This window comes from Bombus flavifrons, chromosome 5, assembly GCF_040668555.2.
Source record: "Bombus flavifrons isolate JBK064 chromosome 5, iyBomFlav1_principal, whole genome shotgun sequence".
In the NCBI taxonomy this organism is placed as follows: Eukaryota; Metazoa; Arthropoda; class Insecta; order Hymenoptera; family Apidae; genus Bombus; species Bombus flavifrons.
Genome location: NC_138446.1, coordinates 12,050,073 through 12,065,867, shown reverse-complemented (window position 1 = coordinate 12,065,867; position 15,795 = coordinate 12,050,073). Strand labels below are relative to the sequence as shown.

Genomic DNA, 15,795 nt, shown 5'->3' with positions numbered 1-15,795 from the left:
GAAATAGGACGCTTTGCCTTCATTACATATAATTAATTAAGTATGTAAGAAAGGGGAATAATGTTATACAAAAAAGATTTCTCAGAGTTAAAGCTTTAATTAGATCCTGAACGGCTCAGAATTCGCATTGTAAACCGTGATTACATTTTTTAATTTCATCATAAAGAGATTAGTTCCATTATTTCACCGCTAGAGTATCAATAAATCAGAATACTTTAAAGTCATTTAAAAATCTTGTTAGTTATTCTTTCTACTATCCAATCCCATACTGTCTGCTTTCGGATACCACTATACACTGTATGCTCTATGCTCTATGCTCCGGTATCAACACTATGAACGAATGTATATTTTGTTTTTTCTTTCAAAACAATGGAAGAAATGTGCGTATAGTTCGGCATTTTAACCGCCAGAAGCGGTAATTTGTGAAACGTACAAAATTTGACTGAATTTCTCCAATGTTTATCAGATATCTTCGTACTCATTTCTGTTAATAAACTTTCATTTGAGCTCTCAGAAGTTAAAAAATTTTGCCTAGGAACAGAAAAATTTATATTGTTTAATTTTATCACCTGTTGATTGAGCATAATTAAACATTATATATGTATATTTCAGACGAAAATATTTCCAGATTAAATGAGGGGAACGGTATACTTATTAATATATCGTAAATAAATATTTATTTAAAAAAGTTATGGAAACTTTGAAATTTCATGAAAGAAATGATCATGAAAAATACTAATTTCTATTGTTGCACGTGGCTCTGGAAATGTTGTAACTTTATCCTCAGGAGATTTTACATTTAATAATAAATAAATCAAATATTTAAGTGATTAAATTTAGCTGGTTCGGCTTGTATGTAACCAACATAATTTTGATTTATATTAAATAATGCATGTGATTTACATTTATATTATGTAACTAAATAAAATATTTAAAACATCAGAAGTTTATTTATTTGAAACATGTTTGTGAAAATATATTTATAGTATAAATAATTAAGTTATTATAATGAATTGCTTACAATTAAAATAACACTATATGATTATATTTATAGGTACAAAATCTTTAATCTAAAGCTTTTTTATTAAAATAAAATTGAAATTCAAAAAATGGAATAAAATTAATAAGTAAGCATATTGAAAATTATTAAAAACGAAAAGAAGTTTTTTCCTTTGTAAACAATTGTCATACATTTGTTACATTTATTATCTTAAGGCAATCTCTAACATTTCATTTATATCAACTATCTTTTCCCTTGGTTTCCCTAATGTTTTTCCTCTTTCACATTCTACTTTATCAATTTTTTTCCAATCATTATATGAAACTATGGGTATTCGTTTTTGCTCCAGTATTTTAGATAAACCTATAAAACCTGGTTTATTTTCTGTAATTGATAATTCTTTATTCATTAACATACCAATTTGAAATGCATTTGTCATTGTTGATAATATAACTCCTACAGGACCTGTTCCAGCCCATCCTGCAGTATAAAGTTTATCTTGAACTTTACCTGCTATATTTTTAATACGACCAATTTCTGTGTCAAATGGTATTGATGCATCTATTTGAATAGACTTATAACCAATGCTACGAAATGCTATACCACATTCAATTTCTTCGAATAATCCAGTAGGTACAGCAAATTGTGCTCGTATGTCATTACCTTCAAGTTTATTTATTGATAGTTTAATACTATGTATACTATCCGAACCTAAAAATTCTATGGGACTTCTTAAAAATATTGGATATAATTCTTTTGCCATTGTTCCTGTATTTAAGGATGTTTTTTCTAAATATTCTATCATGAGTTCAGTTAATCTTTTCCGTGGTCTTGCTAAAGTGTTAATTACTTGTTTTACATTTATAAAATCATCTGCACGCCAATAACTCCTACAGCCATCTAATTTTAATATTTCCCTGAGTTCTGCAATTGTAAACGCTGCTTGTAATGGACCTCTTCTTCCTATTAATGATACTTTACGTATTTTACTTTGTGATAATTTTTCCAATGCAAATGATGTTATGTCAGTATTCTAAAAAGGCAGACTTATAAATAAATTAAAAATATATTATAAAATACATTTTATGAAAAACTTAAAACACACCTTTAATTTATCTACTGGTGTTAGCAAAATTCTTGCAATATCTATAGCAACATTACCTTGTCCCAACACAACAGCTTCTTCTACATTTAAATTAATATTTAGATTACTATCTGCTGGTACTCCATTATACCAACCAACAAATCGTCGTCCCGATACTATATTATTTAAATTTTCCCCAGGTATATTCAATAGCTTATCCTCTTCTGCACCATATGTCTAAAATATTAGCAAGTAATTGTTAATATTAACTATTAAGTTAAATAGGAATAATTGCATTTTTATTATACATACTAATAAAACTGCATGATAAATTTCTTGCAATTCCTTTATAGTAACATCTTTTCCTACATTGACATTTCCTATAAATTGAAAACGTGGGTTAGATGCAGTTTTCTCAAAAGTATGAATAACATTCTTCACTTCTGGATGATCTGGTGCTACACCAAAACGTACTAGACCATATGGTACTGGTAACTTCTCTAATATATCCACTCTTACATTAGCGTTTGTCTGTATCAACATTATATCATTACAATATTATTCTAATATATTGAATGTTATACATACCTTTAATAACTGTTGTGCAGCATAAAATCCTGCTGGCCCTGCACCAATAATACACACTTTTGGTACAATATGTTGAGTTGAAAATAAACGAACATAATTGTAGATTTCACCAAATTTCATAGTAAACACTTGTACTGATCTAAAAGGTTGTATCATAAAAAATAAAACTATGTTTAATAAATATATTACCATATAACATTCTTTTAAAAAGAGGCAACCACGGATTTTCATTTTGAATCTGATTGTTGTTTTAAATAATATATTTAGAAATTAAAATTGAAATTTATACATAATTATAAATTTGTTATATTCACACTTCATATTTATATAGGTTCATCACTATATAATATCAAATTAATTTTCAAATCTTATATTATGGCTATGGAAAGGAAGCATACACTATAAGCAGATATATGTTCATATTTTATTACATAAAAAATTTGATACAACTTTGGTATTTTGTGGAATATGTTGACTTTATGAAATGCTGTTTCAATTTGTATCTTTTTTCAATGTATGTAATATGTAATTAAAATATGTTTTTAGTATCCAATGATTAAGGTGCTCTGCTGAGAAGCACAAATTACATCCTAGAAATGCAAATAATATGAAATATAATATTGTAAAAGACTATAGTTGGGATACATTAATATAGTTTGTTTTACCTTCATAGAATGCTGATGAAGAAATTATTTCCAAAATAGCTTTCTCTTGTTTTTGAGCTTCAAGAGAAGCAGCATTAATTTCACCTAAGAATTGTAATACTTTAAGATTATAATTATAATGATATAGTGTGATTTTCAATCCTATATCGTCACAAATTGTAACTTTCAATGATTTGAAAGCATAACTTATAAGATAAAGCAGTTCAATACTAAGATGAGTAAGCAATGAATAGCCAATTAAAACTAATGTTGCTCCAATGTCAAGTTTTTGTAATGTATTGTATATTTCTGTGATTATTTTGTGGCTATCATAAATATCCGTATATTGAAAAATTAAAACTTCATGTCTTGGTTCACAAAGCATTTCATTTTTTACTTTTTCTATACTTTCTAGAGAAGGAAATTGTATCTTGAAATTCATTTTAATAAGAATATCATCAACACCATTTTTTATTTTTAAAGCAATTCTGTTACAAAATTTAGAACTACCTATTTTATGAAATACTTTTCCAGAACGAATTTGTAACTTCTCTGGGAACTCAGTAAAGTTGTACTATAAGAAATAAGAGTTTAATTTACATTGTGAAAAAAATTTATATTCAGAAAGTATAATGTACTAAGAAATGATAAAAAGCAGCTTACATTTATGATTTCATCGGATGATACATGGATCTCAATTTTATTAAAATCATTACAAAAACTTTCTATTCGACCTATAGGTGCCAAATGTTGTTTTTCACAACGTTCATTATATGACCCCTGTAATGATTTTTTATGTTGATTGGTACTGATATAATTAGACGATATAATAGCATTTCCTATGATTTGCCCTATTTCTAATTTTTTTATGTTATACATTTTTATATATCTGTCAGCAACCATACATTGAATTTGTTTCATGTTTTGTAACATTTCAGAATTATCAGAGTTAAATGAAATAATATTATTTGCTATGACTAGGCATTGTCGAAATTTAAAAAATTCACTGCATAGTATAATTCTTTCCATAAATGTACATGGAATATCACATTTATTAAAAATTGCTTGTTTAGGACCATATTCATAATGTTCTCTGAGTTTTTCTAAATAAGGTGAGATAAATGTTGGTCCCTTAAAGTTTGTACATACAACATACATTTCTGAATTTCCTTCTTTGCTTGTTGCTGGCTTTGTTATACTGACATTAGTAAAACAACAAGATAATAGGTAAATCAGGCAAACTGTATTACACTCGAAAATAGTGAAAATTTTTAATAAAAAACTGCCTCCAGTAGATAATAATTGTAAGGCAGCTACAGTTTCACAAAAATGCAAATGTAGTAGAACATTTTCTTGTTCTGCTGGAACATCTGTACAGTCCACACTACCGTCAGCAGTAATTAAGAATATATTACAATGTGATTCTGATAATTTTACAAGTTTGTTTAAGTTCTTTAAATTCAAAAGATTTCCAGTATTATCTTCTCCAAAAAACCAATGGTCTAATGTATGTCTTATGAATCTATCATCATCAATCATTGTAGATGCTGAATTACCCTCGTAATATGGATTTAAGGTCATAGCAAGCCAGTCCCATTTAATATCAGGAACATTTGTTTTTAACCAATGATTTAAAGATGTAATAAAAGCTCCAGGTGCTTCGCATAAATGGATAGATCTAAAGCATGTATCATTTTCACGAATGTAATCCACTGGTATTAAAGGAAACGACGATACTATTTCATAGAATTTACACCATGCTTGAGTTAAAAGTTCTGGTTGAATATGGGTTCTCAGTTGCATGATAACTTTTTGTGCACTGTTTCTTTCTCTTGTATGTAATTGCCATTGATCAATATCATAATTATTTAAACAATTCTTTGTAGCATTTAATTCATTTTTTATCTCTTGTAATTCATCAATTGTCCATGGGCAATCTTTAAACATTGTTGTTGGTTCAGGCAGTGTATAGCATTCATTGTTTACAATAGAAAAATGTTTATTAAATAAATTATTTACATGATCGTTATTTGTAAGTAATACCTGCTGTTTTTCTAAATCATATGCCTTTGCTTCCATTATTAAATCAAGTTATTTATTTAAGCTTATTCATATAATTTTATATAATTGCTTTTAGATAAATTTAAAATATAAAGTAGGAATGTGTGCGTGTGCGTATAACAAAATTAGAATTATAAATATGTAATACTTAATCTTTTAAAAAGAATTGATTATCTTTCGAAGGTTTGAGGTTAAGATTTTTGTACGTAATTGTTTTGGTTGATCTCTTATTTTTGACAGATGCAATTAATCCTCACCTTTTTACAGCATGAAAATGAGTGCAATATTTTATCTAGTTAACAAAATTGACAAAAGAAATTATATTATTTCGTTTCATAAAAGCTATAAAAATACTACACTATAATATTTATACATCGTTAACACTATTTTTACTTCACAGTTTGATATACTTAATTAATATTTCAAAATAACCACGTATAGATATAATTTATTATATGTTCTATAATATATAACTATATAATTTAAATAACACTTAAGATCAACATAGACTAATAACGTATGTAAATATATACCCACGTATAAATACTTTATTTCAACGGAAATGAAAACATACGTTATAATTTATAAGACAACATATAAAATGAAAATAAGATAAGATTAAACATAAAATTAGATAATTTAATGTAAATATTTTATTAGTACTTTATGAATACTTTGTAAATTTTATTTCATAAATAATATTTTACAATTTACGGCGTTACAATATTATTTCAATGTTGAAATTTATTCGTGTGATAGAATCGAACTTAAATTTTTAAGTTCAAGATCACTTCAAGATTATAGTGTACTATACTTATAGGGCGATGAATTCGTCTCGACATCAGTTATAATCCAACCAGATTAAAACTGCACGGTATAATTTGAAAACATACGGCTGACCTTTTAGTATATATTTATATGTTTATGTGTTTAGTAAATTTTTTAATATATCTCTGCTGTAAAAAATTTTTTGATGCAATGACAGACACCTAACGATGGGAAATATTTGTGTTTTGCTTCTCGCGCTTTATATAAAATTACATATATGATAATGTAACATACAAAATATTTTTTAATAATAGTAATTTATTTACATAGCAACGTATATTACAGTTATGTATTGTAACATCAACGGATATACATAAATGATGATGCGAATGATTTTAAGCGAAATACATGTCATGCGATTCTTCATTATTTTAATTGATCAGAAGATACAGGAAATTAATCGATTTCTACGAATTCCAAAATCTTCTGATTAGTTCTAAATGTTGATTAAAATTATTTGGATTTTGCGCGTTTGTCTTCCTGTCACTTTTTCTTGTATCCCAATTTCCGCAATGCCTTCAGATCCACATCGCCATAGTAGTCTTCGCTATGAAATTTATTATTTATAAGTATACTTAAATGCATACTTGAAATTATAAAAATACTCTTTATATGGTTTAATAGGGAAACAAAATAATAAAAAAGGGAGAAATTAATACGTTAAGTGACTTACAATATGACTTGTTGCAGAATATTGAATTTCACATCCTCGATTATATATCAATGAATTATATCTTTCCATAGATGCATCATAAATATATTTAGTGCATTAGGTAATTACGATAAAGTGTTTGTAGTGTTTAATACATTCATAAAATTCACCATATGAAATTTGTTATAGTTTTAACGAGCATGCAAGAGTTAGAATTACAACAATAAATTTCCAAAAAAACAAGCAAACACGAAGAACGTTTACGTGATAGGATGAGAGATTAGGGTTTTGAGAAGCACATAAACCACTTTTTTTTACGAATTTTTGTTCCTTTTATTTTACGAATTTTTCACATTACTTAAAAATATACGGACGAGTCTAGCTTACGCAAGCATACTTGACCGAGGCCAAGAGTGTGTGGAGGTAAGCTCGAATTGAGAAAATTTCGAAAAAAGAACTCCTCATCCACTGAACTTTTTCATCGAATTTCCGTTTCTCAGAACCAGATTCAGTGAATATGTTGCGATTTAGACGATACACAGATCGTGATTAACGAGCTTGCCGCCGTTTCCGTTTCAAATCGTATGTCTTACGATAGCGAAGGGGGTGTGAACAGCAAATACGAAGGAGAAACAAAGTGGCTAAATGATGATAAGAGGCAAGAAAGAATGATAGAAGTTATCGATGAGACGATACGATTGTCACTCGAATTATTATCAATTCGAATTTCAATATATAGAATACGCGTCTCAATTTTGATCATCGAAGTGCCTGATGAGAACGAAGATGGGCAAACATCGAGGATAGATAGACGATATTCGTAGATTTTAATTACTTTTCCACGCGTTGACGGAGGTAAGATCAGTCCTTTAATCATTTCCACCATATTATCCGATGCAATTCCTTGTTTAAATAATTACACGACCGAGAACAAGAACTGTAAAGGAGCATTCAGACGATCAGTATATCGTCAATATTATTGTCAATATTTAAGGTTCTTGACGTTATCGTACGTAAGAGATCCTCTAGACGATCAATATATACTGTGAATACAATGTTGAGAACCTTAAATATCGACAATGATATTGGCAATAATATTGTTCGGTTGAACGTTTCTTAAAAGCAACGCGTGGAGAATTACTAGCTAATCGCGCGTTGCCATCGCGTCGGCATCGAGGCACACGGATGAACGTCAACGCGGGTGCAGGAATTTGACATTTACTCTCCTCGCTACTCCTCAGTCACGAGACATTCGCGAGACAATTCGAAGAAACATCTCACGGATTTCTAATCGTGCAATTCCTCCGGGATCCGAGTCAAATCATCGAATACGAAGCTATAACCGGATATACAGAGGTCGGTCGTACGTATGTAGAAAAATTTGGCTCGAATGGGAACGCAAGAAACGAACGTAACCGATTAGCACTTTTGGCTCCTGGCGCTATTACATATATTTCGAAATATCAAATATCAGGATCGTTCGTTCGAGATTGTTCTGTTCGGCTAGGTGTGTTTATGTCTGTATACGCGTGTGTCATTGTTTCTGCATATGTGTGGTGTAATAGAAAAGTAGACGAAGGAGAGTTCTGGTAAGGGTATTTGGAGAATGGTGAAACGTGAAAGAGGTGAAGAAAGGAGGAGAGGAGAGGAGAGGAAAGAAGATGAGAGGAACCAGATGGGGGAATCAAGAGAGGGGAGATAGATTAGAAATTATTCTTGAAGGGGTGCGTTGGGCCTCGCAGGTGCCGATGGGGGCCTTGGTTTGCCTTGAGGAGGCTTCCTGGTCTCGCCTGAATTTTGAATTCCGGCAAGCAGCTCGCTCTTCCTGATGCTCTTTAGATCCAGGTCACCGTAGTAATCCTCACTGTGAAGCAGAACACCGGGAAAAATCCGGGAGTTAGGACATGCATGACGTGCTACCTCGCGTGCAGCCTCGTGTCTTTTTTTTTTACAGTTAATCACGTGTACGTGAGAAGGAGTGATTACGCGACCGGATCTGTTTAGTACGCGAGTGCGTGCGTGCTTAGAAGACGCGTTGTATAGCCCGTTCCCGAAAATGTGTGTTACGAATACGATATCGAACGAATACTTTTGAGCGTCATTTATATGTATATTATCTGTTCAGGTATGGAAAGGTTCCGTAATGGGTATTTATAGCATTACGTTTCCCGACAAAGTACATCAAGTAATTTTAATAGAACGATACCATTACAAATTGTAGATATTATATTAATTAATTACATATGTTAGAAACTGTTGTTAATTAACGATATTTATTGTTACCCTGATAATATTCCATCATCGAAACGTACGTTTCATTTAAAATGTTTCGTAGCATTCATCGGGGTAATTAAAAGAGAAGGTAATACAAACAAAATAATATATAAAAATATTTACTGGGTACCTTATGTTTTGTATGTTCATGAATGATACAAGATCGTCGCCTTTACTATCTTCACTAATGTTTACTTATTTTTCAACGAGTAAATTAACATCTACTTATACCTTTAACACGTTTCGATTATATGGCTTTCATACACGTTATTCCTGTCCCCAAGAACGATTATATAAATATTATGTTACCAACATTTGGGTGGCTGTTACGCAAAACCTATCTACCCGTTATGAGAGCAAGGTGTACCGTGAATATCCGTTTAATTACGTCACTCGAAAAAGGTGAAATATCTTACGAACTTTTAACCATGCGGCTAAGTTTTAAAGACTATAATCACCGTGGGTCTATCTGGTTTATCCAGAATTTGTCTTTACGTAACACCTAGTCGCAAAGCTTCCTGATCTGTTTAAATTTACGTGACAGTCTCCCTTCTTAACTCTTTTTAACGCTATTACTCAAAGCTTGGGGCGGCAAAAAGTATACAAGGAAATTTACGATCTACTTGTAAAAACAAGGACATTTTTTTCGTTGTTATAAGCGAAAGAAACTTTGTTAATGACAATCTATTCGTGCAGACATTTAAATATACTATGTTCAGGAGTGCATTTTCTCTTATTCCAATAACGTGTTTCATAGCACCACAAATTCCTTCCTGTAACTTTGTCACAAGGTCCCTAACGTATTTGGAAAGTTTAATATCAACTAAATCAAATTACAGAGTTGAAAAATCGAAAAACAAAGATTGTTCTTTCGATTTCATTCCCAAACAAATTAATCGATTAAAACGATTTAGAAAGATGAAAGATTAACAAATGAAATTATTAACGTTAAACGGTGAACTACACTATAATTAGACTGCGGATATTTATGCAAATTCATATTTTTATGAAATGAAATCTCAGTAGAAATTTATTTCACCTATTAAATATTATATCGAGTAATTTAAATGAGATATTTTATATATTTTTGCATATTAACTACATTCACGTAAATTTGTGAACCTCTTTTAAATCTCTCAGAAATGTGTAAACAGTCGCAGTCTAACTATAATACAAGAAATAATTATACAAGAGATAATTATAATAAAAGGGGAAAATTGACTTACCATCCAGGGACGTCTTCGGGGTCTTCGCAGGCACCGCTGCCATCGGCGTCGCCGATCTTGAAGACAGTTCCGATCGGGCAACCGTATTCCCTAGCGATACCTTCTAGACATATGTAATACTTTCTGCAGTCCTCAGGATGGGCGTGTCTGCTGAAACTGCCGGATGCTCCGCTCACTTCGCCCGCGGCCGGACACGTGAAACCTCCTGCGACCTCTGTGTAACGCGATAAACGCATAGAGTATGATGTGATGGAAGAGAGAAAGGTGTCGCGTCGCCATAGCTACTTGGTTCGCGATCGTACAGGCCATGAAACACCACCAAGGGCCAAGTGGAAGAAGCCGGTGAATGGCGAAATAAGGCTACGACTTTGAATCGTGCCACGCGAATTAAGAAGATACCGCGCAAGGAAATACAGGATGCGCGTGGGAATAAATCGTCAGGTATCACTGCACGTATCGACCGATGAGCAACGCAACCAATGAATAATATAATATCGTTTCAAGGAGAAACGAGAATCGTCCGTAGTTAATTGATTTTCAGTGAAAGTCTTGGAACGTATTTGTATTAGTTCGAAGACAAACTAGTAAGACGATCAATCTTTTTGGTACTTCCATTTGTTGGTAACGATTTATATCGATGAAAAGAGAGTACAGATTCTAATAATTTATAAAGTTTCTTTATGGAAGACGTTAATATCGAAGGATAGGAAAATTATACGACGATTAAAAACATATCAATCCATGAAAAAGGATTTCTTTGGTGTTTTTCTGGAATCCAGTTAACTCAAAATCGCCAAAAAGTCTGAATAGGATCAAACCAAATTGACAACAAGAAAGAGATCCTTATAAAGACAATTTAAATGACAAAAAAAGGAGTGTTCGATGTAGGATCACGTAAAGAAGTATCGGAACATACCTTCGTTCTTGCATTCAGGTACTTGATCGGCCCACATACAGACTCTGGCTTCACGGTCGTAAGCGAGTCCAGGACTGCACTGGTATCTGGAAGCCTCTCCGTTCCAGCAATTCCAGAATACGTCGCATTTCTTTTCGTCGGCGAAGATACCGTAGAGGCGAGGACAATGCGGTGTGCTAATCGCTGGTTCGAGCTGTGTCCTGTCTCCGCAATCTACGTTGTGGAGGTAGTCGCAATTTTCAGTGAGGAACTTGCTGTCGCTTGCGTCGAAGGCGAGTCCGTTGCCGCAAGTTTTCAATTCCGCGACGTTGTTATCGCATTTCCAATATTTGTCGCAGGATATATGGTGAGGATAGAAACCAAAATCGTCTGGGCATTTGAACGATTCTTGGGCGGTTGTGCCTGCAGTTGAAAAAATGTATTATTATTATTAACGTGAAATCGGAGAAAAGTAGAGAGGATAATCTAATCAATGTGAAAATTTCGCTCGTTTTTTATATAGAGAGCAGTCGCAAGGAATGTCGCTGTAATAGCGAAACAAACAAGGAAATTCTTGTCGTTCCTTGTATTACTCGACCTTGTATTAGGAATGGTTTAGGAAAGTCGTGTTTTACTATACCTATATAGCGGCGAATGTAGAAATATCGATTAATTTTTGAAGCAATCGTAAAGAAGGTTGTTCAAGTAGTAAAACTAACAAACGAGCAAATGTCAGTCAAGTTAAAGGCAGTCGCTGTAATTCGAAATACCAAGCCAATTACCGGAGTCAACTTTCAATTGCGTCGATGGTTATAGTACAACTATAAACCAACTATTTATTTCTTTAAATAATCCTAAATTGGATATTTCTGCGTTGAAATCGTCTAATCGTGGCTAAAGTTTTCAAGACGGGAATGATCCGTTGAGAAAAATGTGTTTTGCGGTTACACCCGATATAACGCTTTAATCGTGCCAGGGATCGTGGTAATCGCGTTCAATTTTACCGTTTGCTGGATATTGCTTTCGAGAGAAGATTAAACAATAAAATTGATCGTCGACCGCAAGACGCTAATCCCCATCGTTGCGAGCATCTTCTTCCACTTCCTTCATCTAGCTCTATACCTTTCTTGCGCCCCTCCCTTCACATTTCTAATCGCGTTTCAAGAGGGAAAAGCATGGCAGGGAGACGATAATGTGTATGGATCGTCGACACCGTTTCAGGTATTTATTATCGATGGTAATGCTGCCTTTTTGTCGCGTATTGTCTTCAGGCTAGAAATTACCCCTAATAATCTGTTGTTCTTTTCTCGTGGCATATGATGTCTGAATAACCTAAACGTCTTATGTAAGGACACAAAGTGACTTTCGCCAGGCGCTTTCACTTTGGGGTCTAGAGCCAGACCCAGCAGCAGCCGCAACACCAACACGACTCGTGACTGGGCCCTCCCAGCATCCCGTTCACTCGATTCTCCTCTACACGTTTCCCTTTCGTATGTGTGTGTTCTCTCTCTCTCTCTCTGTCTCACGTACACGCATACACTTTTCGTCCTCTGTAATTTCGCCTATACTTACAAGCTCGCGACCCTCTCGATCTCGTGTGCGTTGCATGTTCATTTTCATTTTTCTCGGGACCGATCCGGCTATCAAAAGTCGCGTCTCGAATCCGACAAAGTAGCCCCGTAATCGGAACCGCTCACGATATCGTTGGCCGTAGAACGTATGCACGTTGATCGTTTTATAAACTTTTTAGCTCTTTGGCCCCCAAGAGTGAATTTTTGTGCTCGATCGCGATGGTAGTGGATGATAAAAAGAAGGGTCAAGATCTGGGCCAAGGTTATCCTGTTGCAGCCAGAGAAACCCAGGGAAGGGGAGGAAAAAAGAATGGAAACGCGTGTCGAGAAGGTTTCTCTTTGCACGGAAATTGAATACGCCTTTCGATCTCGTTTCAACGGTATGTTTCGTTTGGAACACCGAGAAAGTCGATAATAATCGTCTTCGATAACTATTTTCAAATTGTTGGCACGTCATTTGTACAGTGGGTATTCTCCGATCTACGATCGTACGCGAAGAGCGATAGAGTAAAGGGAAATGCAGAGAAGTTTCTAGATATTTTACTAGTACGCGGTGTTAACGGGAATATTTTGATACGCGATATTGGTTGTGCTGGTAGCTTGTACTGGTTAGACGTAGAAATTAGACTTACTGGAGGTATTTAAAGATTTGCAAGTAGGTTTTTTCCTGGTTATCAATCGCATATTAAATCGACCTGCTTTATATTCTTTATGGTAGATATTCTGTTAAAAAATATGGTAAGATAGATATACAGTACTCCAATTTACAGACGAAATTACAGATAAAACACTTTTCAAGCATCGATAAAATTCCAATATTAAACACACGAGGAATAAACTTTCTGTTCGAGAGAAATTCATCGAAAATGAATAAATCTATGTTGATATACCGATCGTGTACAAATTTCAAGATTTACGTTAACAAGATACCGGGTTCAAAGAAATATGTTAACGATGCTCGTAAAACATTGAATTAACGATTTCGTACACAGGCTTTTCCGACCATTTCGTTTATTCGTTTCGTGAAACGACAAGTATCGTGTTTATCGTGACAATCGCGACGAAAGAAGAGTACACTCTCTTCCCGATCCACAGGCATATGTCACACACTTAGGTCCTCCACTTCCGATAAAATGATCGTGATCGTCCTCGAGTAACACTTTCCTCCCCCGTTTCTTTCTCCTCGATAACATTTCCATTTTTTCTATTCTCCACCCTTTTATATCCTCCTGTTCGTATCTCGCGTTTATTTCGGGTACGTACCGGCGATCAGAATGGCAGCTATCACGTAGTACGTCCTCATGGTTACGAATGCGTGTGTCCCGCGTGGTACAGAGATCGGATTACTCTTCTGTCCCGAGTGGCGGTAACAAAATTCGATTATTTATTTAAGATGGAAAAAAAAACTATTATCACAATTTGCGTGCACAGGCTCCACCGCGCAGAGAGAACTCTGTGTTTGCGCCCTGTCGTTCTCCACCTTTATATAAGTCATTGGTCACGTGTTGTTCCTCTTCCACCTCCTCGTAGAACCTCCTTCTCTTCTCCTCGTCACTTCAAGAAGAGGTAACGTCTATACCTCGCCACGTTTCTTCTCTCCCTCTCACGCCCTCTCTTTCTCTTTTTCACCAACCCGATCTCCCTTTCCTTTTTCCTTTATTCTCTTCCACTGAAAATGCCATCCAAAGACTTAACAGAGGCCCGGTAATAACGTCTGCCACGTTCTTTCTTCCCCGTCCCCTTCTCCCCAGTGCTCATCCGTTTTGCCCCATCCTACTGCCTTAAATGCTAAAATAATTTTTTATCCCCAATATCATCCGTACCTCTACGAATCCGTTCTTTTTCTACTGCTTTACCTTATTTTTCGACTTTTGTTCTTGGCCGTTGTTTGAATACTCGCGGGACCAGTTTCGATCCAGGCTGGTTTTCACGCGAACCGTCTCAAAATTCATTTGGCGATAAAAATCGTGAAGGTTCGCTTTGTTCCATCAGTCGACGAGCATTCAAAAATTTTCTACCAACTGATTACTTTAATTCGATCGTAAGAAATTTTACTTCATAATAGAGAATATAGGAAAATATCTCCAAAGAATTTAGGCTGAAACATTCTGTTCTTAAAATATCAACTCTCGAAATAATTCTACGTTTATTATATCACACAAATGACAGGATTCGCTAGCGGAATAGAATATCCCATTAAAATATTACATCTAATTCTGTATAACATGCGATCGTCGATAAATATTATTCGCTGATTGATTCTAAACAGTTACTATTCCGTCTATTGTTATTACACCGATTTGTTCGCACGCATAAGGCGCGTATCTAGCCATCGAAATTCGTCGAACTCCTGCAGGTGCGACTGTTTTCGTACACAGTCAGCGTACTGGTGCTGTCGTACAATATGCAGAATACTGACCGATCGCAACGTGATTATAATAATAATAATCGTAAGACCGAGGCGACTATTCGATATAAAATAACGGAGAAGGCTGGAAGGGGGCGAAGGTCGAACACGAGCAACGTGACTCACCGTGACACCCAGCTCCCATACGCCACCCTGATCGACATTCCGACAAAGGTTATCCCATAGCAGCCAGTTTAATTAGCTTAAAGGTTTGGAGCTTCTGGAATCAGGCTAGTTAATATCTCCTCTAAGGTTTTAAATATGAGAAAAGATCGTTAAAACATTGTTAATTCCAGTGGCAGTTCCAATTTAGACATTACAACATTCTTTTTGTTTACTAAAATGAACGCAGCATTGAAATATAAATATTCGAATATCGTAGCAAAATTAAATTCTCAGTTATATACTAGGAGAGCAGATGGAAGTATAGGCAGAAAGGTAGATAAATGAAACATTTCAGCAAAATGTTAGAACTTTTTAAAGGTTTCGGGTGTTGACTGATTGTACGAATACATATTATCGATATAGTGTTTATCGATAATTGGAATTATTTAATTCGTGAAAA

At 34.0% G+C, this 15,795-nt stretch overlaps 3 protein-coding genes across 6 annotated transcripts; all 3 read right to left on the bottom strand.

Moving 5' to 3' along the window:
- Positions 1 to 76: 76 nt before the first annotated feature.
- On the bottom strand, positions 77 to 5,903 carry dare (NADPH:adrenodoxin oxidoreductase, mitochondrial). 3 transcript variants are annotated; one of them, XM_069114276.1, is made up of 6 exons: positions 5,635 to 5,903; positions 2,673 to 2,811; positions 2,397 to 2,615; positions 2,106 to 2,321; positions 1,418 to 2,033; positions 77 to 531 (listed from the first exon to the last, which is right to left on the bottom strand). In XM_069114276.1, the coding sequence occupies exons 2-6, from the start codon at positions 2,790 to 2,792 to the stop codon at positions 518 to 520; spliced, it is 1,185 nt and encodes a 394-aa protein (XP_068970377.1). In that variant the 5' UTR covers positions 2,793 to 2,811; positions 5,635 to 5,903; the 3' UTR covers positions 77 to 517. The 3 variants fall into 3 exon arrangements, with proteins under 3 accessions (XP_068970377.1, XP_068970376.1, XP_068970375.1); XM_069114275.1 differs by lacking the exon at positions 77 to 531 and adding an exon at positions 931 to 1,384 and having other exon boundaries at positions 1,511 to 2,033; XM_069114274.1 differs by lacking the exon at positions 77 to 531 and having other exon boundaries at positions 931 to 2,033.
- Positions 2,895 to 5,636, bottom strand: aft (cap methyltransferase 2). The gene is made up of 3 exons (XM_069114270.1): positions 3,980 to 5,636; positions 3,338 to 3,890; positions 2,895 to 3,262 (listed from the first exon to the last, which is right to left on the bottom strand). Exons 1-3 carry the CDS (start codon positions 5,393 to 5,395, stop codon positions 3,165 to 3,167), a joined length of 2,067 nt encoding a protein of 688 aa, XP_068970371.1. The 5' UTR covers positions 5,396 to 5,636; the 3' UTR covers positions 2,895 to 3,164.
- Positions 5,904 to 6,097: 194 nt separating the features above from the next.
- On the bottom strand, positions 6,098 to 14,292 carry Gasp (Chitin binding Peritrophin-A domain-containing protein Gasp). 2 transcript variants are annotated; one of them, XM_069113058.1, is made up of 4 exons: positions 14,087 to 14,292; positions 11,274 to 11,675; positions 10,358 to 10,571; positions 6,098 to 6,752 (listed from the first exon to the last, which is right to left on the bottom strand). In XM_069113058.1, the coding sequence occupies exons 1-4, from the start codon at positions 14,124 to 14,126 to the stop codon at positions 6,689 to 6,691; spliced, it is 720 nt and encodes a 239-aa protein (XP_068969159.1). In that variant the 5' UTR covers positions 14,127 to 14,292; the 3' UTR covers positions 6,098 to 6,688. The 2 variants fall into 2 exon arrangements, with proteins under 2 accessions (XP_068969159.1, XP_068969158.1); XM_069113057.1 differs by lacking the exon at positions 6,098 to 6,752 and adding an exon at positions 7,166 to 8,721 and having other exon boundaries at positions 14,087 to 14,291.
- Between the last annotated feature and the right edge of the window lie 1,503 nt (positions 14,293 to 15,795).